The following is a 19,877-nucleotide window of genomic DNA, read 5'->3' as shown; positions in this document are numbered from 1 at the left end:
AAGGCGAAAAGAAGCTAGTCCAAATTAAGCGGCGGCGTGGCCCAACCGGCCCACAACGACCCAGACACTCTCGCCGTCGCCGCCTCCTCGCCTCCGCTTACTCCCTCCCGCGCCGCCGCCCGCCGCCCTCCGCCCCCCGCCCCCCGCCCCGTTGCCTTCCTCGCGGTTGTGGCTTGGCGGCTACATGGGGAAGAAGCGCGGCGGCCATGGCCATGCCCCGGCGGCGCCGCCCAGGGCCGGGAACCAGGCGGTGTCGCTCCGCGAGGAGAGCTCCGGGAAGACGCGCGCTGACGCGGCCTCCCTGCTGAGGGTCCAGCACCTGCAGCGGCTGGCGGCGTGGGCAGGCGGGGAGGCCGGGGCGGGCCCCCTCGGCGCCCTGCTGGGGCGACGCCTCGCCGCCAACGCCGAGGCGGCCGGGATACCTCTGGCCGCCTCCACCTTCCTATGCCAGAGGTCAGGGTCACTGCTTACTTCTTACTACACCTCGGTCGGATGCTCGCGTCCTTCAGAATTTGCCTGTCTGTTGTGGGGCAAAGTGCTCAATTCTTCTACTGAAAGATCCTCATTTGTGGTTCATCGTCTTTCAAATTGTTGCATGATATTGAAGGAGCCAATCTGCCCCCCAACCATTGCAGATATTATTAGTATCATAATCCTCCTCATACCTCTAAGAAATTGCAGTAGTTTTGTGCTAAGCAGCATTTTAGCCAGTTTAAGGACTTGTCCGGCTAGATACTATAGAACCCAAAAGTTAAACAGATCGTCCTATCCTATATTCCTAATTTCCTATGCACCATAGAAGTATCAAGCAGCCTTTTGATGCTATGTTGTCGTGTTAATTCAGCTATTCATATAATTTTGCACTTGCTTTTTTTATTGGTAAAATCATTTGTCTATCAGTGAGAATGACAGAGTGATCTGTAGCTTTAATGTACTCGATCGGTACATTTCATAAATCAGTTTTATGGGATACAGATAACCAAGTCTTGAAGTTCTTTATAGCAAATAATCGAAACCTATTTTACAGATATATTGTAAAATCAAAACCTATTCATATGATTTATTTAGTTGGATCCATTGTGCATATCATTCTCAAACTCTCTTTGTGATTGATTACTCAAGTTCTAACCAAATTTGTGTAAATCTCCTTCTATTCACAAAACAACAGTTCATATTGACTTGAACTGATTAAGTCACTAGGTAGTTTTGTTTTTTTTTCAGTTATATTTATTCTGTTATCTGTCAGCAACCACTGTTGTTGCAATACTGTTTCACACGGCTTAAAAACTGCTAGTTCATGAGAGCATCATACCCTGTAACCTTGTTCACTAAGTCCAAACAAATGATTGTGTTTTTCTTTTTTAGAAAATCTTGTAGTCCAAAATTGATCCGTACAGAGAATTGGTGGGAGAATGAGCACTTCATTGGTCACATATTCAAAACACTGTGTCACTGACAGTTGCATGTACAATTATCTCTTTACTCTAAAAGGAAGTATTTCTTGCAATCTTGCATGTGTGTGTGGCTATTCTTCCATCTTGTCCCCTAAGTATACTGATGCTACCATATAAGAAGGGCAAATTTTGCTATAGGACACTCAAAGTTTGTTTGTGGTCTTTGCTGTGAGACACTCAAAGAACGTGTATCTTCTCATGGACACTATAAAAATGTGCTAATTAGCTGTTGGACACCCGATACATTATTTTATTATTTCCGGTGAAAACAGAGAGAAAGAGAGTTGAAAATACCGAAATGCCCCCGGAGTACTGTTCTTCTTCCTGCTTCATCGGAGCGCCCCGGCGCTAGCGCCGAACCCTAGCGGCCGCAACGCGAACAATTCGGCCAGGAATGTGTTCGCCGCGTGCGCGAGCCGCCTCGCCACGCCGGCGATATGGCACCCGTAGTCGCTCAGGAGGCACATGTGCGGGCCCGGTGGCTTGCACTCGCCGTTGTGGCCGAGCGCCACGACGAACCCCGTCCCGCCCGTGGCGACCGCGGCGCACAGCTCGCGGAGGTTGGCCTAGATGAGGAGGCGTCGTACGCCCGAGAGGGAGTGGCGGACGCCGTAGCCGTCCGAGACGTAGTGGCCGAGCTCGCGGAGCACGTCGTTCTGCCCGCACGATGCAGCGCGTGTGCAGAGTTGGGCCGGCCTGGAGGTTGCGGCTGTCCTTGGGGAGGCCAATGCTGTTGAACTGGATGATCGCCATAGAGTAGAGTGCCTCGTTGTGGCCGTGCCGCGACGCCGCTACGCGCCAAGTCGGCACCAAACCAGCGGGAAGTCGACCACCCGTCGCGGCGCCCGGCAACTCGTCACGGCGATGTCCGCCTCCACCTCAACAGATGGATAACGCGTTCCAAATTCCAACTCCCGCCCTCTCGATGGGTTCGCCCACAGGTACATGTCAGTGACGTCACCCGAAGTCACGCATCGCCAGCGGCGTCGGGATGCCATGCAACGACGACAAGATGGTGTTCTGCAGAGCAGCGATGATGATGCGAGTTCGAGGGGCATGAGTGGCAGCAACAGAGCAGCATGAGGAAGAAGAGGAAAGGAGAAAGAGAGGATATGTGAGATTGACAAGTGGGCCCATAGGCAAACTTGTCTTTAACCAATGTTTCTCTCTCCGTCTCCACCGAAAATAATAAAATAATGTCTCGGGTGTCCAACAGCTAATTACCACATTTTTGCAGTGTCCACGAGAAGATACATATTCTTTGAGTGTCTCACAGTAAAGGCCACAGACTTTAAGTGTCTTGTAGCAAATTTTGCCTATAAGAAATTGAAATGAGTAGTCATCCTGATAATGTTGTATGGCTGAAGCAAAGCTTGAACAAATAACAGCATAGTAATTGCCATGTGTTTGTTCTAAATCTTGGAAGTCAACCCATAATTATGATTAATACATCTATAGTATGATGTGAGCACTAAAGTAGCCATGTTAAAGCGACTACAAAACATTTTGACATACTATGTACCCCCTCAGTTCCACACTATAAGATGTTTTGGCCTCTCCATTCTTCATCTAGATTCACTAACATCCTTATCAATTTGGACACATATGAATCACATACATGGATCCATGCATGAATCTATTCAAAACCCAAAACATCTTATAATGAGTACTTTGTAGTTCAGTTTCCTAGTTATGTTTTTTTTTTCTACTGCGCGTATCCATTTGTCTGGATCATAAGCATTACTACTGTAGAAGAGAGCAATATCTCTATAGGACTTCTGAAGAAACATTCTCCAAACTTTTGCAGGTGTGAAACAGTCTTACAGCCAGGCTTCAACTGCACAATCCGCATAAAGAACAACAAAAGAAAAGCAAAGCGACGCAAGAAGTTAAACACTTGCCAGAACAGCATTTCTTACCTGTGCCATTTCTGTGGAGACCAAAACCTAATAAGGGGCAGCGGAAAGAATATTATGAAGGGCTTGTTATCATCAAGAAAGCCAGTTGGCATGGATGTAACCAGCATAAAGTTGAAAGGGGACAGTAATAACAAGAGATTAGTAACTATAAAAGAGGGCTTTGAATATTCTCAGGCAGCGGTCTCACAACTAGAGTCAACATCTGGGTTGAAACAACAAAATCTTGAAAAGAATGAGTATGAGGAAAGTCCAGTACCCAATCTTCTTGACGAATCTATGGAAAAGGAGGTAGCGTGTTCATCGGTGGAACTGAATCAGTCAGCATCAGCTACTGATCAGGAGAATGTCTCACAGAAAATAGTGGTAACAATCACAAGTGAAAAAGGTATGCATGAAACTGAGCCTGTTTCTGCTAACAAAATTGCAATATGCCAACCCGATTTTCCTTCAAAAGCAGAATTTCCAGTCGGATCAAGTTTTGTTACTCCTCGAAAGAACAAACTGGTGGATGTGACGGACCATAAGGATTCTGCAGAACTGGTCAAGACAAGAAGCATTCAGAACAAGAAAGGGGAGATGCCAAGTTCAGTTACTGGCAAGGCCCCTACAATGCCTACCAAGTCAGCTCCAAAGGACCGTGTGAAAAATAAATCTGTAGCAAGTGGTTCTGCTCAGATGTCTGGTAGTTCAAGGAAGCGGGCAAGAAAGGGGTGGACTACGCTGAAACAGATTGCTGAAAAGGAAGAGCTTGAGAGAAAAGAGAAGATGGGTAACTTTGTAATACCATTCTTTATGCAATAAGAGATGTTACAACTCACGCTGATTGTAAGCTTTATTCTTGGTGTATTTGTTGAGAATAGCATACAAAATTTTGATCATATTTTGAGTTACTAAACCATCGCAACTTATTAGCAAGGTTGAAAAACATGATATTAATCCTGCACATGTTGGGCGGGCAGGTGTATCGAGCCAGCAGCCGTGCGGGGTGGCGTGGTGCGGCGTAGGGGAAACAAAAGTGTGGAGGTTGCTACAAATCGGACGTCCGATCTTTTGCAATAGATCGGACGGTGTTGCACTATATTATCACAAAGTGTTTCACATGTTGCACCACTCACGAAAAAAATGTTTCAACGAAAATGTTTCATCGATCGAGGAAAAATGTTTCATTGCTTGAACAAAATTGTTTCAATCAAATGCAATATCTGAAATAGACTGGTTGCAACACGAAGAATCAGTAAAGTGCAATACTGAAACAAAAACAAAATGAAACACTTTAGCACAATAAAGTGCAACGAGATAGAACAATAGGTTGCAACATCTCTAGAACTCAAATAAAAATGAACCCACCTTCATCTTCTACCCCTCACCGGCAAGATTGAAACATTTGTATCTTACACATGAAACATCAAGTTTATACTGTTGTTGAAATGTGAAACACCATTGAAAAATGCAGTGAAACATTTCGATTTAACACAGAGAAACATCGAGACAAAATAGACTGGAACATTGAAAAATCAAATAAATTTACCGGTCTAGATTTGGCTTCTTCCTCCACCCCGGTGGCCAAATCTTCAACGGTGCCGGAATGCTGCTGTTAACGACCAAATTTGGTAAATCATACATTGGATTTGGAGTTAAGACCGAAGCGGATTTGGAAGGAAATCGGCAACAAAAACAGAGTATAAATCGGCTTCGGAACTGCATCGGCTACGGTGTGCATCGGCTAATATCGAATTGGACAAGGAAGCCGATGTAGCCGATTCCGACAAGGGGATGTTGGAACCATTGTTGGGTTCGTTTAAAGTGCTTCATGAGGATTGCCACGTGCGGATTGAGTCCGAAGAAGGCAATTGTATCTATTAATTAGGAATAGTTTATTAGTTTCCTTTTATCTTTAGGAAAGTGTGTCTGATAAGGACTTTATGTTTCTGTTTTATCTTTTAGAAAGTTTGTTTCTTGTCCGACAAGGACTCTATAGGCCCAAGGGTATAAATTGTGTACCAGGGGTCCCTGTAATCTATCAATCTCGATCAATACAACTACTCTCGGTGCATCGCCACCCTCTTTCCTAAGGTTTTTACTTATCAACCGGTGGGATTTGGGCACCTGACGCGGGGCTGCATCGGCTTTCGATCTCCGGCGAAAGGGTAAGTCCTACGTTCCGCCGGGCTCTGGTGAATCTGTCATCTACGTTGGCGTCGTTTAAGGCTGCATCGCTTCAATCTCTTGGATCGCTCTGGTTTGGTTGATTGATTTGCCTACCTGATATCTCGATTCTATCTTTAATTACATTGTGTTTAGAGATGCATCGGTTTAGCTGGAACTGTCTCGGTTAAGTCTGATCTTCTATCATAGCCGATATATCTCTACAATCACAATGTCGTTCTAGATAGATTTGTTATATCCATCACATTAAGGGTATTAGATTATCATATACAATCTCGTGCTGTATCGGTTAGGTTCGACCTACTAGATTGTTGTTGATAATATAAGTCTTGTTAAGCCGATAGGTTCATGCTAATGTTTTATCGGGGTGCTAGCCGATAAGATATCTGGACGTTGCATCGGCTTATAAGGATTACGTATATATATATATAAGTTGGATTTAGCCGATGACAACAAAGGTTTCACTGTTTAATCTAATCTGTGGATTTTATGGCATCGGACCTCTAGCCGATGTATGCTTTAACCTTCGGATAAGTGCTTATTCTATCATATCATTGCTAGCCGATTGATTTCTATTGGATTATGATATTGTTATATTATATTATTATCAGCCGATTGACTTTATATCATTATTTACATTGGACATATAGCCGATAGCTCAAAACCCTATCGCTATCGGCTGGGATTGCTCTATCGGCTGTTTAGCCGATCGGCTATTTGATCTACAGTTTACATATCTTGTCAGTTGCAGGATCAAACTGACTGGCACGCCCACATCTCATCAATCTTTGGATATGCACTGGAGTTAAGCAGATCTCCCAAGCCAGTGTGTGTTTTTCGCATCAACAGCTACGCTCCCTCGGCCACGGCCACCACGACGACTAGGAACTCCGCCGGCGCCGCCTCCTCCCCGTAGCCTCCGTGGCGGCGGTGCTCACTCTGCTCATCCTCCTCTCCGCCACGCCGCTGGGAGGACCCCGCGCGTCGGTGAACTCAGCCTCGCCCCTCCGCGCAGCCATCGCGGCGTACCCGGTGCCGGGCTCCCTACGCGCGGCCCTGCGCCGCTCTCCCCTCCACCGCCTCCACGCCGCGGCTGCCTCCCTCGACTCCGGCGACCCGTCCGCCGCGCTCCACCTCGTCTCCGCCTCGCTCAAGTACAGGGGGAGAGTGACATGTGAGAGAGAGAGGGAGGGGGGGTTGGGGAAGAGATAAGGTTGAGAGAAGAGTGGTGTGGGTGTGTGGGCATCTGATTTTTCTCTCCAGATCGGACGCCCAACACAAAGCGTTTTCGCAAAAGTGTGTTACATCTACACGATTATGTTGAGTAGGGCTGAGGCAAAAGCCCCAGTAGGTTTTTATGGGATGCAGGGGATCGATCGCCTTATATAACGGCAAGGTGTAGGATCGAATTTAGACTTAGGTTTGTCTGGTGTTCATCATCATAATTCATCTTGTTAAATTTTATATCACTATTTAAATCGCATGCATGCATATATGTAGGTGTAGATAATAATAATTTCACCTTATATAGTCCGCTTTAAGTAGGGATTAGAGTTGGATTTCATAGTGAAAATTGACCGAAGCAATATTCCCTCTTTGGAATCGCAAACACATTTTCTCCTCCATCACAGTCGGCGTTTTGAAGCGTCCGATTTCGTTTGTCCCGTGCCAATGCGATCTTGGCCGTGCATATTGCCATGGCAGCCTAACGTTGCGACTGCCAACACTACTAAAAAAAAGCTCATAGAGATCGGCACTATAGGTGCCGGAACAGTTAAAACCGGCACCTATAATATTTTTCTCTCCTCCGTGGACTGAAAACACATAAAACCGACACCTTTAAACAATTATAGGGGCCGGTTCTAATAAAAAACCGACACCTATAACATAAGTACCGGTTTATTAAAAAAACAACTTTAATATAATATAGGTGCCGGTTTTCTAAATAAAAAACCGACACCTATATATAGGTGCCGGGTCTTCTGTAGAACCGACACCAATAATAAATTATAGGTGTCGGTTTTTTAAAAAAACCGGCACCTTTCCAAACCGAGCCGAGCCGATCCAGACCGTCGAGTCAAACTTATCGCCGAGTCTCGGCTCTCTCTCTATCGGCCTTATCTCTCTCTCGAGTCTCGCCTCTCTCTCTCGTCTTCTCTCGCCTCCTCTCTGCTTCTCGTCTCTTGCGCGGCGGCGGTCGGGCGGCATCCCGGCAGAGGCGACGTAAGCGGCGGTGAGATGGGAAGCTGCGGGCGGCGGCGGCGCCCTCCCCTCCGCCGGATCCGGCGGGAGGGGAGGCGGGAGTCAGGAGGCGGGAGGCGGGGGCGACGGGTTGCGGCGGCGCATTCGGCGGTGACGGCGTGGGATCCGGCGGCAGCGGTGGTTTCCGCTGTGGATCCGGCACCAGCGGCCGGCGGCGTGAAGCAGGCGGCGAGCTCCTCCCTCTGATGGCGCCGCAGCTGCAGGGTTGGGCGCCTCCGCCGCCGAGGTGCTGAGCTCGGAGGCCTTGTCAATCTGTTGCGTGTTCTTGCTGTGATGGTTACTGATTTGGGCATGTGATGATGCGTGTGTGCAGGTGGACAGCGAGAGGAAGACGATGGTGCGGGTGCATCTCGTCGGATGGGAGGTGGACTGCCTGTTGCAATTTTCAAGCTCATCGACGACATCGTCATCCCCTACATCGAGCAGGTTGGTGGATGTTCCTGGAAAAAATTGGGACTTAAGATACAAAGTCTAATTGCAGACTACATTTTCCTTTGAATTTTTTTGGTCGATTTTTCTGGACCAAATACTTATGTTCTGTGAATTTTCCTTTTTGTCAATTTTGATTCTAAAATATAGTTGGATGGTGGATCTTTCATGGATTTAGGGATTGTGATGTAATGAATTTTTGATGGATATTATCCGCTCTACAGTGCTTGCTCTGCTCGGCTTGGCTGGGGAATTTTTTTTTTGCCTCGTTCATCCGAATAGGTGCCGGTTATTTACAGAAACCGGCACCTATAGTACCATATGAGTCTCGGTTCTAGGGGTATATCCGGCAGCTATTATATTATAGGTGCCAATGACTTCGATCATAGGTGCCGACCAAAAAGTGTCGGCCGCAAAACCAGCACCTTTTAGGCATTAAGAACTGGCACTAATGGGTATTTTTTTAGTAGTGCAACACGATTAATTAAAGCTTAACATCTTCATTAGTTCAAGGTTTTACACGCATGCATACTATACTTTATACAAATTTACACTCCACTTACATCTCACTTATACACTACTTAAACATGTAATTACTATGTAATTTTGGGACTTACATATGTAATTTTAAAACTTACATTATAAATATACTAAATTTACATATGTAATTTAGGGACTTACAATGTAAATACATGCTGACTATTTTTTGGTGAAAAATATAGTGCCGTAAATATAGCTACTCCCTTCCCTCTTTACATTCCTATAATTTGTTTCGTTCTTTTGGATAAAATGTGAGATCGAGGTAGAACACATTCTCTCAGATTAAATGATAGGTGCGGGAGCTCAACAGTCAACACCAATAATAGTTGACGTCGAACCTCATAGCAAATGATATTGGTGTCACCCCATCGATACCATCGGTCACTTTAGAAGAAAAGAAGTATGCTAAGGATAACAAGTTTCGACTCTGTCGTTGGCACCGAGACATTGAACATCACTCCTTCCGTTTCTGTTTCATATTGTATGTTTAACTTTTTTAGTCAATTTTTTTTAAATTTGACCAACTTTATAGAAAAATAGAAAAATATAGTGGTATTTTCGACACAAAACAAACATATTATGAAACTATATTCAATGTTAGATTTAATTAAACTAATTTCATATTTTAGATGTTGTTAAATTATTATATAAACTTAGTCAAACTCAAACGACTTATAATATGAAACCGAGGGAGCATTTATTTGCAAAATAATTTTTTTTAAAAAGCAAATTGTTAATGAATCATGCTTGAGCTATAGCTTGAGAAGCCAGGGGAAAACCGAACTACCAAATGGGCTCGTTCTTCCCAATAGATTAAAATACATGGCCGGTTCTTAAACTTGTGTGGTGGTGTCACTTAGGTCCGTGAACTTGAAAATTACACGTTTAGATCCGTGAACTTAGTTTAATGTACCACCCCGGTGCCGGGTCCCAAAACTAATGATTCGGTAACCGACATATTAAAACTGTATCAAGCCCTGAATCAGTAGATTGATACAAGTTCAATAATCTGGATCGTCTTTGCATACGTTTAGACATATCTTTGAAAGAGATATTATTATATAAAGTAATAGGGTATTTACAAGATTATGGCTAACTATTACAACAGAAGTTTTAGAATGGCCTAACTTTGCTGTTTTGTTATAGACTTAAACCATCTAAATAATCTGATTTGAAGACTAGGTTAAAAGGGAACTAATTTATGTGATTGAACTCCCAGCTTCAGTAAGAACTCCAAATTGACTGTGAAAAGGGGGTTGAAGCAAGGGTGAGTACAACGTACTCAGCAAGCTATTATATTCAATAATGAATGTATGAAATGGTAATATTTGAGTAGGGCTATGATTAGTTGCAGAAAGCAGAGAATATATAAGTAGAAAGCCTGTAATGATTTTAATACAACAGTATTTAATAAAGTTTGGAATTAAGTTTCTAACCAAATACTATATGAGTCCCAATGCTCAAATCCGTGAGCACGGCTATTCGAATAGATTCATTTATACTTTACTGCAGTAAATGTACGCTTTACCCGCAACCCATGACGTGCCAAACACATTAGCCTTGTCATGGCAAAGCTTTTCAGTTATTAACATTAGTGGTACCTGTTCCATGAACTCTAGTCCCCATGCGCTCTGAACGTAACGTTGTCAGCAGTGTGAGGAGTTCTGGCGTTCCCGAGGTCTTTAGAGAGAACTGATTGTATGACACCATGTCATCGCAATCAGGGTTCACAAAATCACATGGCCATAACATAGTCCCCTGGACTATCAATATAAGTATATTTACCTGTGCCTCGGTAAATATCATAATTGCCCTGCTCGGCATAGAATTGCCTCCTGCGCGAGGACTTAAGAAGAACCACTATACAGAGGTATCACCTTTGCTAGATAACTTAATCAGCTAGGTCTATGCCCATACGAGAATTGCGGTCGTACTCGTATGTTCTTCACATGTACTTGGCAGTCTTATATCGGTTGGAACAGTACTAGCCACCCGGAAATCAACCACTTCTACCGTATTGTTTCAATCTAAGTTCATTATATTTTATGCAATCTAACTAGGCATGGCTAAGCAAAAGCTAGCATATCTGGTTTGCTATATGTTCAGGTTATGCATTTAAAATCATGAATGGCTAATGCATAGAATAGAGATATAGATTATAGGATAATTATGCTCAAGAGGAGGAATAATAACTTACCTTGCTCCAACGCAAATAAATCCGAGATAGGCAACCTGATTATCCGATGCTCGAAATACCACAGGTTGCCATCCAAATATAATAGACTCTACTGAAGAAGAGGAAGAACCAAATTCAATAAAAGCCATAAAATAGCAAGAAAGCGGTAAACGATTAGGAGGGCTAGGGTTTAGGGTATAGCCTATCTCTTTTATAGGGTATTAGGATTATTGGGCTACTATTTCATTTGGAGGTTCTGAAGGGTTGGAGGCTAAGGTGGAGAAGGGATCAGGCAACTAAGGTTGCTTATATTTTATGTGAAGGCTTTGATTGGTTGGAAGGATGGGAAGTAGCTAGTTTGGATAGTTGTCTTGGTTAAGCGAGTATGTGGCTAGCTAGTATTTGATGGCGGTAGGTTTAGGTAATATAATAGCTGGGGTTTAGTTATATCTTAGAGCCAATTGTGGAATAGGATAGCGCATCGGTTAGGCTCTATAGTTTATATATAGGTTCTGGTAGGTGGAGAGTAGGTGGCGGAGAATATGGTGGATAGGTAATATTGTAGAGGATATGGAATTTGGATGATGGCTGGAATTTAACTAAGAAGGTATCGGCTAGGGTTTGGTTGTTTGCTAGTCGTTGCTAGAGTTGGCAGCATAACGACTAGATTTGGTGTCTTCTCTAGCCGGTGTCGACAGACAACATATCGGCTAGAGGAATAGGAGGTTGGTGTAAGATTAGTGGGGGCGGAAGTGTTACTCCAACAACCGTGAGTGGCGGTGGAGCGGCTAGGATCACATAGAGCCCGAGAGCTAACTGTGCGGCGTGCTGTGGAGGTCGAGGGAATAGTGAAGCTCCGACCACTATATGCATCGAGGCGTGGGGTGCCAGGAGCAGCACTTCGACCTTAGGTTTGGTTTTGCTGGGCTTTACAACCAACGGTCCGACGTTGGGGTCGGTAGACCGCACGAACGTCCCCATGTAAGGCGTAAAGTTCCAACCGGCAACTTTTTAGTGGCTAAAGGGTATTTTGGAAATAAAATAAAATATTTGAAAAGCAAATGTAAGTTTAAATTGTAAATTCAATTATAAGATTAAATCAAATATTTATTCAAATGGTATTTGAATAAATTAAGTAAATTCAAATAAAATATTAAAATAGCAAATTTGGTATCAAAATGTAGATTTTGAATTTAGATGAATTTAGGTCCAAGTTTCACTGAAATCGGATCTATGATTTAGGAGATATGGGCTTCTAAATAATAGGATTTGAATTAAATCTAGAAAATATGAAAGGGTACTGTATAGGGGCCCACCTGTCAGGGAATATCCTTTTCTTTTATTTTTCTTTCTCTCTTTCTTCTTCCTTCGTTCTCTTCTTCCTCTGCCTCACAGTGAGCCGAGAGAAGAGAGAGGAGAGGGTGAGCGGGGCGCCGGGCTTCCAGTGGCCAAAGTGTGGCGACGTCGGCGGCATATTGTGTTCCCGGTCGACGCGCACTCGGGGAGGTCGGTGGTTGGTAGAGAGGAAGAGAGGGATGGCCGGAACAGCAGCGGCAAGAGCTTAGCCCCGGCCGGTTTGGGAGGTGGCGGTGGTGGCTTAACTCAAGGTGGAAGGGAAGGGGTAAAGGGGTAAAATGGATTCGCCATCATAGTGGCGCAAGGGAAAGGATAGAGAAGCTACGAGGGAGGAGATCGACCGTCGGCGGCGACGGCCGGACATGGGAGGAGAGAGAGAAGAAGAAGAGCTCAAGGCTCGGATGGCGAAAAGAGGTGGACGTCGGTTCATGAAGGTCGGTTCGCCGGTGGAAGACGAGGAAGGCACGGCGACAGTGGCGTGAGGAAGAGGAATACGGCGTCGGCTTCGTTCTCCCATTGGACGAAAAGGGCGGCGCGCATACGTGGTGGCTGCCGTAAGATTGGAGGAGGAAGGCAAGGCACGGCGTCGGTGGAGTGGAGGCGAAGAGAACGGCGCCGGCCTCGTTCGGTGATTGGCTGGCGACGGCGGCAGGACTGTGGGCGGCGGCGGCCGTAGCCTGGGCGCCAAATGCGCCCACAGAGAGAGGGAGGGAAATTAGATTTTCTGACTTGGGCCTAGGTGAAGGTACTTCGGCCCAGATTGAGTAGAATTGATAGATGGGGTTATATTTGGAGGGAGTTTATATGTGAATTCCAAAATAAAGATCTTCTATTTTATTTGAGTGCAATATTTTTAGAAGTGGAGTTTGAGGGAATTTATTTGGAAGTACTCAAATAAGAAGTAGGGGTATTTCTGCACTAGGAATAATAGGACTCCTAAATTTGGATATATTTTTGGAAATGTGGGAAGAATATGGAGGGGAAATAAATAGGATGTTAGCCTCAAATTATTTGGCAAGGATTTTGGAGATGTATTTGAGGCTAATAGGGAACTTGGATTTTGGATAAAAAGATGAAACCTATTTTCTTAGCACAAGAGCAATTATTCATAATATTATTCTTGCGCCGAGAAGGGTATTATAGCCACAGGATTTAAATCAGTGGCTAGGTCAAAAGTAAGGATTTGGATATTTGAATTGAGGTTTAAGATCAAAGGATGGGTTGACACTTAATTCCAATAAAATTGGAATTGCTTTGGTTTATGTTCTAGGGGAATATGGGAAGGTTTCTTGGACCATAATTCATAAAAGTAAAAAGGGGTTTTCAAACTATATTTAAATAAAGAAAGATTTAGCAAAAGAAAGTTTGAAATCAAATCAAGAAATATCTCAAGATAGGTTTTTAATAAAAGTCATAAAAGGAATTAAATAAACGAAGAAGTTTTAAGCAAGTTAGTTTTAGGAGGTCTCTTTAATTATATTTTCCTAGGTTTAGGATGTTAATAAGAACATAAGAACCGACATGATGCATAACTAGAAAATTGTAATTTTTTAGGATGCTACACCTGGTCCAAATGTCCTTTGTCTGCGTTTGACCGCCAACGTGGCATGCCACCTATGTAGACAACATTTTTGCTCTCAGCCCCCTCCACATCACAACACGTCGCATATATCTCCTTGTAGCTATATAGTGACACCAGAATCCCCCCAAAAAAAATCCTTAAAATCGTTCTTCCTTCTCATTCTTCTCCTTGCATGTATAGAAAATGCGGTCCGGATTAGCAATTGCCATTGCTCTGCGCTCCAAAATAACCTTATCCTTGCGCAACGGGTACTTGATCAACAACACCTTCTTCCGACAACTTCAAGACAGGGACTGTTGGAATAAATGGTCTAGGCCCAATATAATTCAATTAAATTCCATAGGCCCACAATTAATGTTAGAGGTAATAAAACCACGTCGGGAATTTAAGTGGAGAGATCTCAACTTAAAAAGAGAACTAGAGGAGAGTCCCTATTGACCGGTTGAGATAGTGGGCGGACTGCCACATGCGCGCGCGCGCCGGCCGGTCGGCCCGTGGCCGTGGCGAGGCAGGCTGCTGCTGCTGCTGCTCTCTCTCTCTCTCTCTCTCATGTTTTGTAACAAACGGAGATTGATTCGGCATTAACGACGCTATTAATTCCCGAAGATTGATTCGGCATTAACGACACGATTAATTCCCGAGCGAACGTTACTCTCGGGAGAGACTCTACCTCTCTCCCGTCGCCAGTCAGTCCTCTCGGGTCTCCTCTCTATGCCTCTCCTCCCGTCGCTAGTTACCTCCTTCTGTTACTGCGCTGCTAGCATGGGTAGGCGGGCAATCATGTTTTTGGGGAGCGTTCTTCCATGCGACTGCTCTTTTCTTGGATTCTGCATGGCTGCGATCCTCACCATGTCGGCGGACAACACCAACAGCGCAACGGATGGAGATTGGTTCGGCATTAATGACGCGATTAATTCACAGAGATTGTTTCGGCATTAACGACACGATTAATTCCCGAGCGAACGTTACTCTCGGGAAATACTCTGCCTCTCTCCCATCGCCAATCAGTCCTCTCGGGTCTCCTCTCTGTGCCTCTCTTCCTGTCGCTGGTTACCTCCTTCTGTTCTTGCGCTGCTAGCACGGGTAGGCGGGCAATCATGTTTTTGGGAGCGTTCTTCAACGCGACTGCTCTTTTCTTGGATTTTGCACGGTTGCGATCCTCACCATGTCGGCGGACAACACCAACGCGCGCGGATGGGAAGGGTACGGCTAGACAGGATGGTACTGGAGGCTTCATCAACGGAGACAATTATGCCTCACAATCCAGCGGAGGGCCATTCTCTGGGTATAATCTCTCTATACTATTGTTTACTGCGTTAATTCTTATTGTGTTTCTGTTTAGCGCAATGTTTTCAATGCATTGCTGTATGATGGATGTCTATGCTTATTATATATTAAGCATGATTCGTTCGTTACATTTGTTTAACAATTGCACTAGTTTATTCCCTGTTAAAGTCATGATTATTATCTTGATAATTTGGATTAAAATATGCTGAATTGTGACCATATTTCCAACAATCCAAAAACCTGATAGGTCCTTTTCGGTAGTTGGATTTGCCGCATCACTGAAACCGCACGCTTTCGATGGTTCAAACTATAAGAGATGGAAAGCACGTGCACTACTATGGTTGACAGCGATGCAATGTTTCTTTGTTTCACGGGGCAAACTGAGTAAACCGCCTCTCTCTCCTGAGGAGGAGGCCAAGTTCGAGGCTGCGGATTGCATATTCCGTGGAGCATTGATCAGTGTGCTCATCGACAACATAGTGGACGTGTACATGCACATGCCTTCAGGAAGGAAATGTGGGATGCACTTGAGGCGAAATTCGGGGTTTCTGATGCTGGCAGTGAGCTGTATGTCATGGAGCAGTTCTATGACTACAAGATGGTCGATGATCGATCTGTAGTGGAACAAGCTCATGAGATACAGATGCTGGCAAAGGAACTTGAGAACAACCGCTATGAGTTGCCAGACATGTTCGTGGCGGGAGGTATCATAGCCAAATTGCCACCTTTTTGGTCCGACTTTGCTACTTCTCTAAAACACAGAGGCAAGAGCTCAGTGTCACTGATCTCATAGGCTCTTTGGGTGTTGAGGAGAAGGCGAGGGCAAAGGACAACCGCGGCAAAAAGGTGGAGGGGAGTTCTAGTACCAATTTGGTATAGAAGAAAAACCCTCAAGCATCCCATAACAACAAGAAAGTCAAGCCTGATGTCAAACCCAAGGCTACAACTACTTTTAAGAAGAAAGGCAAGGGAAAGGCTAAGGGTGACTGCTTTGTGTGTGGCAAGCCTGGGCATTGGGCCAAGGACTGTCCTAAGCGCAAAGACAGAAAGTCTGCAAACATGGTCATTAGCAAGGGCGGAGGAACATCGGGGTATGGTAAATTTTTACCTACAGTTCTTCCTATTTGTCACTCACCTGATTGGTGGGTTAACACTGGTGTTAATATTCATGTGTGTGCTGACATTTCCTTGTTTTCTTCTTATCAAGTCGGGAGAGGTTCCTCCTTGTTGATGGAAAATGGGTCGCTTGCGGCTGTTCTTGGTGTTGGTACGGTCGATCTAAAGTTTACTTCGGGAAAGACCGTGCAGCTGAAAAACGTGCAGCATGTCCCTTCAATAAAGAAGAATCTAGTTAGCGGCTCTCTACTGTGTAGACATGATTTTAGATTTGTGTTTGAATCCAATAAATGTGTTGTATCTAAATATGGAACGTTTATTAGAAAATGTTATGATAGCGGAGGCTTGTTCCGCTTTTCTTTGGACCATGTAAGCAATGATGACGAGTCAAATGTGTGGCATTCGCGACTCTGTCATGTGAATTTTGGTTGTATGACGCGCTTAGCCAACATGAGTTTAATTCCAAAATTTGCTTTAGTTAAAGGTTCCAAGTGTCATACCTGTTTTCAATCGAAACAACCTCGCAAGCCTCACAGTGCATCTGAGGCGAGGAATTTGGCTCCTCTAGAACTTGTTCATTCCGATCTATGCAAAATGAACAGTGTGTTGACTAAAGGGGGAAAGAAATATTTCATGATACTGATAGATGATTGCACTAGATTTTGCTTTGTGTACTTATTGAAAACAAAGGATGAAGCACTGCATTACTTTAAGATCTATAAGGCTGAGGTAGAAAACCAGCTGGAAAGAAAAATCCAACGATTGAGGTCAGATAGGTCAGATAGAGGTTGCACAGTGCGGCCAGATTAGCGGCGGGAGGCAGCGCAATGCGTCTTGCACACTAGGCATCCTCATGGATTCTCCAAGCTCGTCCCTGTTGGAAATATGGTCACAATTCGGCATATTCTAATCCAAATTATCAAGATAATAATCATAACTTTAGTAGGGAATAAACTAGTGCAATTATTAAACAAATGTAACGAACGAATCATGCTTAATATATAATAAGCATAGACATCCATCATACGTTGAGTGCATAGGGGTGGAGAGTGCAAATGCGTCTACGTTGAGTGAAAACGTATTGCGCTGCCTCCCGCCGCTAATCCATGAGGTTGAGTTCAGGGCAAGTTATGTGCGAAGGTATATGTGAAGGGGGCTGAGCGCAAAGTGTTGCCTACGTGGCGGTCAAACGTGGTCAAATGACGATTGGATCGGGGGTGGTACATTAAACCAAGTTCACGGATCTAAACATGTAATTTTCAAGTTCACGGACCAAAGTAACACCACACCACAAGTTTAAGGACCGGCCATGTATTTCACTGATTCACTCTTCGCAATAATTGAATAGAAAGATAATGGGAAAAAAATAGACTAAAAAAAGGGTTTTGCTAGTAAAAGTGCTGCCAACCAGCTGAACTGGTTTTGCCTGCTGAGGCTCACTCTGCCTCCTCTCGTTCTCGTCAACTGTCTCCGCCTCTCCGGCTCTCACCACACCAGCAGGCAGCAGTCTAACGATTTCGTCTCTCCGGCCGCCCGCGCGATCGCAAATCCATCGATCTACTGCGGTATCCACCTCTTCCATCTCCTCTACTTACTCCCGCCGCTTCCCTCTCCTTGCTCCTTGCTCTTCCTCCTGCTATCCTCCGCCTATAGGTGGTCGCGCACGCAAGCTGTTCGACGTTTTGCCTCTGCCTGCGTGAGTGTGGCGCGTTTCGGTTTTCTTGGCGTGCTTCCCTTCTTCGGCTGCGTCGGCTGATGCAACGTTGTCGTGTTTCCTTTTCCTTGTGTTTCTTTGCAAGGTCGTCGATGGCGGACGAGCCGACGCCACGGAGGCCGAAGTCGTGGTCGGACATACCGGCGGACATCGCCGGCCTGGTGCTCCGCCTCCTCCCCGCGCACGCCGACCGCGCGCGCTTCGCCGCGGTGTGCCCGCAGTGGCGCGCCACCGCGCGGCAGCGGCCCCTCCCCCCGCCGCCGCCGCTGCCGCTGCTCGCGCTCCCGGACGGCACCTTCTACAGCCCCCCCTACGACGAGCCCTTCCGCTTCCCCGGCTTCGGCTTCGCTGGCTACAAGGCCACCTGCGGCAGCCGGCTCGTCTTCCCGCGCGACGACGGCTGCTTCTTGGTGAATCCCTTCACCGGCGCCACCGTGACGCTCCCTGCCCTGTCCAGCGTCCGCCTCCGTCCACCAAATGCAGTTGCTAAGTACGATCAACAAGGCACTGCATACCCTGTCACATGGATGCATATCCGCGGCTCAGAGCATCTGCACATAAGCAAGCTGATCCTGTGCTTGCCAAGCCTTGTCGCTGCAATCGTTGGCGATGGACACATCAGTCAGATTCTAGTGTGCAAGCCAGGGGGCCTGTCATGGTCAGTACGCGCATACGACATGGTCAGAAACTTTCAGGACATGGCATTCTACCAGGGCAAGCTCTATGCCATTGCCAACGATGACGAGGACCTCCTCGTCGTCAACATCAGTCAGGACCAAAGCACCGGTGATCCACAGGTTTCTAAAATTGGGCAGGCCATCAAGGGCGAGCCCTTCCATTCAGTTTGGCATGAATTTGGCACCATGGACATTCTTGCCAACAAGAAGCTCTATCTGGTAGAATCGCACGGTTCACTGCTGATGATACGCAGAAAGATTTGGTGCTGGAGCAAGCAAGCGAGCGATACTGATCCAGAAGCTTCACGTCCCATTGTGGCTGGACCAAACGAGTTCGAGGTATTCAAGGCCGACTTTGAGCAGTCTAGGTGGGTCAAGATGACAACATTGGGGGATGAGCAGGTGTTGTTTCTAGGGCGAAGGTGCTCCAGGGCTATGTCAGTGTCGCAGTATGGGATGTCAGGCGATCAGATCTTCTTCTTGGATGACGAGGAGGAGAACCTCAAGCAGTATTATTACAGCACGGAGATCACTTCTTTCTGTGTGTGTGATATGAGAGACGGTCAGGTCGACTCCCCTCTGCCAAAGGCCTCCTGGAAGCGCTGTGACGAGATGCGTCCGGTGGCATGGCTATTCCCCCAGGACTGAAGCCAAGGTGTTAATGCAAATGCAAGCTGGGTGCGGCTTATGTTATCCGAGTCCACTGTCTGTTGTGTGGTGGCATCATCAGTATTTGCCTTGCCTGAACTTGTATTTTGGGATCTCTATTTATCTGAGCTTGGTATTGGTCGTTATGCTGCAAGGTAGTAGTAACCAATATTATCTGATATTGATCATGGTGGTCACATTATGGAACCATTCAACTCCTGTTTTAGGGTGGTGGTCTCTGATTTTCTCTAGTTCTCTATAGTTCGTTGTGTGTGTGTGATATTTTGCATTCGTGCTCAGGCTGTGATCTGTGATGTACCTTAGCTTGTCATTTTCGCTATTAGCTGGGCCTTGTCGACTTGTGAAACTTAGTGGACGTTTGAAGTAGTTTGAACTTTATACTCCCTCTATCCCAAAATGTTTGACACCGTTGACTTTTTTAAAAATGTTTGACCATTCGTCTTATTCAAAAATTTTAAGTAATTATTAATTCTTTTCCTATCATTTGATTTATTGTTAAATATACTTTCATGTATACATATAGTTTTACA

General features: G+C 45.4%; 2 protein-coding genes and 2 long non-coding RNA genes across 6 annotated transcripts; 3 read left to right on the top strand and 1 right to left on the bottom strand.

The window, feature by feature from the left end:
* Positions 1-71: 71 nt before the first annotated feature.
* LOC4327796 (uncharacterized) lies at positions 72-4,604 on the top strand. Of its 2 annotated transcripts, none has more exons than XM_015765554.3 (3): positions 72-453; positions 3,262-3,758; positions 3,831-4,268. In XM_015765554.3, exons 1-3 carry the CDS (start codon positions 185-187, stop codon positions 4,172-4,174), a joined length of 1,110 nt encoding a protein of 369 aa, XP_015621040.1. In that variant the 5' UTR covers positions 72-184; the 3' UTR covers positions 4,175-4,268. The 2 variants fall into 2 exon arrangements, with proteins under 2 accessions (XP_015621040.1, XP_015621039.1); XM_015765553.3 differs by adding an exon at positions 4,333-4,604 and having other exon boundaries at positions 78-453; positions 3,262-4,198.
* Positions 4,605-7,689: 3,085 nt separating this feature from the next.
* LOC9269968 (uncharacterized) lies at positions 7,690-8,483 on the top strand. The gene is made up of 2 exons (XR_001546590.3): positions 7,690-8,027; positions 8,115-8,483. It is a non-coding gene; the product is annotated as an uncharacterized lncRNA (long non-coding RNA).
* LOC112939306 (uncharacterized) lies at positions 8,113-12,725 on the bottom strand. 2 transcript variants are annotated; one of them, XR_010740131.1, is made up of 3 exons: positions 12,263-12,725; positions 10,968-11,058; positions 8,113-10,012 (listed from the first exon to the last, which is right to left on the bottom strand). It is a non-coding gene; the product is annotated as an uncharacterized lncRNA (long non-coding RNA). The 2 variants fall into 2 exon arrangements; XR_003242909.2 differs by having other exon boundaries at positions 8,113-11,058.
* LOC4327795 (uncharacterized) lies at positions 12,317-19,577 on the top strand. Its single transcript, XM_066308741.1, has 7 exons — positions 12,317-15,087; positions 15,679-15,875; positions 15,965-16,044; positions 16,084-16,262; positions 16,890-17,054; positions 17,302-17,427; positions 18,087-19,577. Exons 1-7 carry the CDS (start codon positions 15,050-15,052, stop codon positions 19,324-19,326), a joined length of 2,025 nt encoding a protein of 674 aa, XP_066164838.1. The 5' UTR covers positions 12,317-15,049; the 3' UTR covers positions 19,327-19,577.
* Positions 19,578-19,877: the final 300 nt, after the last annotated feature.

This window comes from Oryza sativa, chromosome 1 (assembly GCF_034140825.1).
Source record: "Oryza sativa Japonica Group chromosome 1, ASM3414082v1".
Classification (NCBI taxonomy): Eukaryota; Viridiplantae; Streptophyta; class Magnoliopsida; order Poales; family Poaceae; genus Oryza; species Oryza sativa.
Note: the sequence above shows the minus strand (reverse complement) of the source record. Positions and strands in the feature narration are given on the sequence as shown.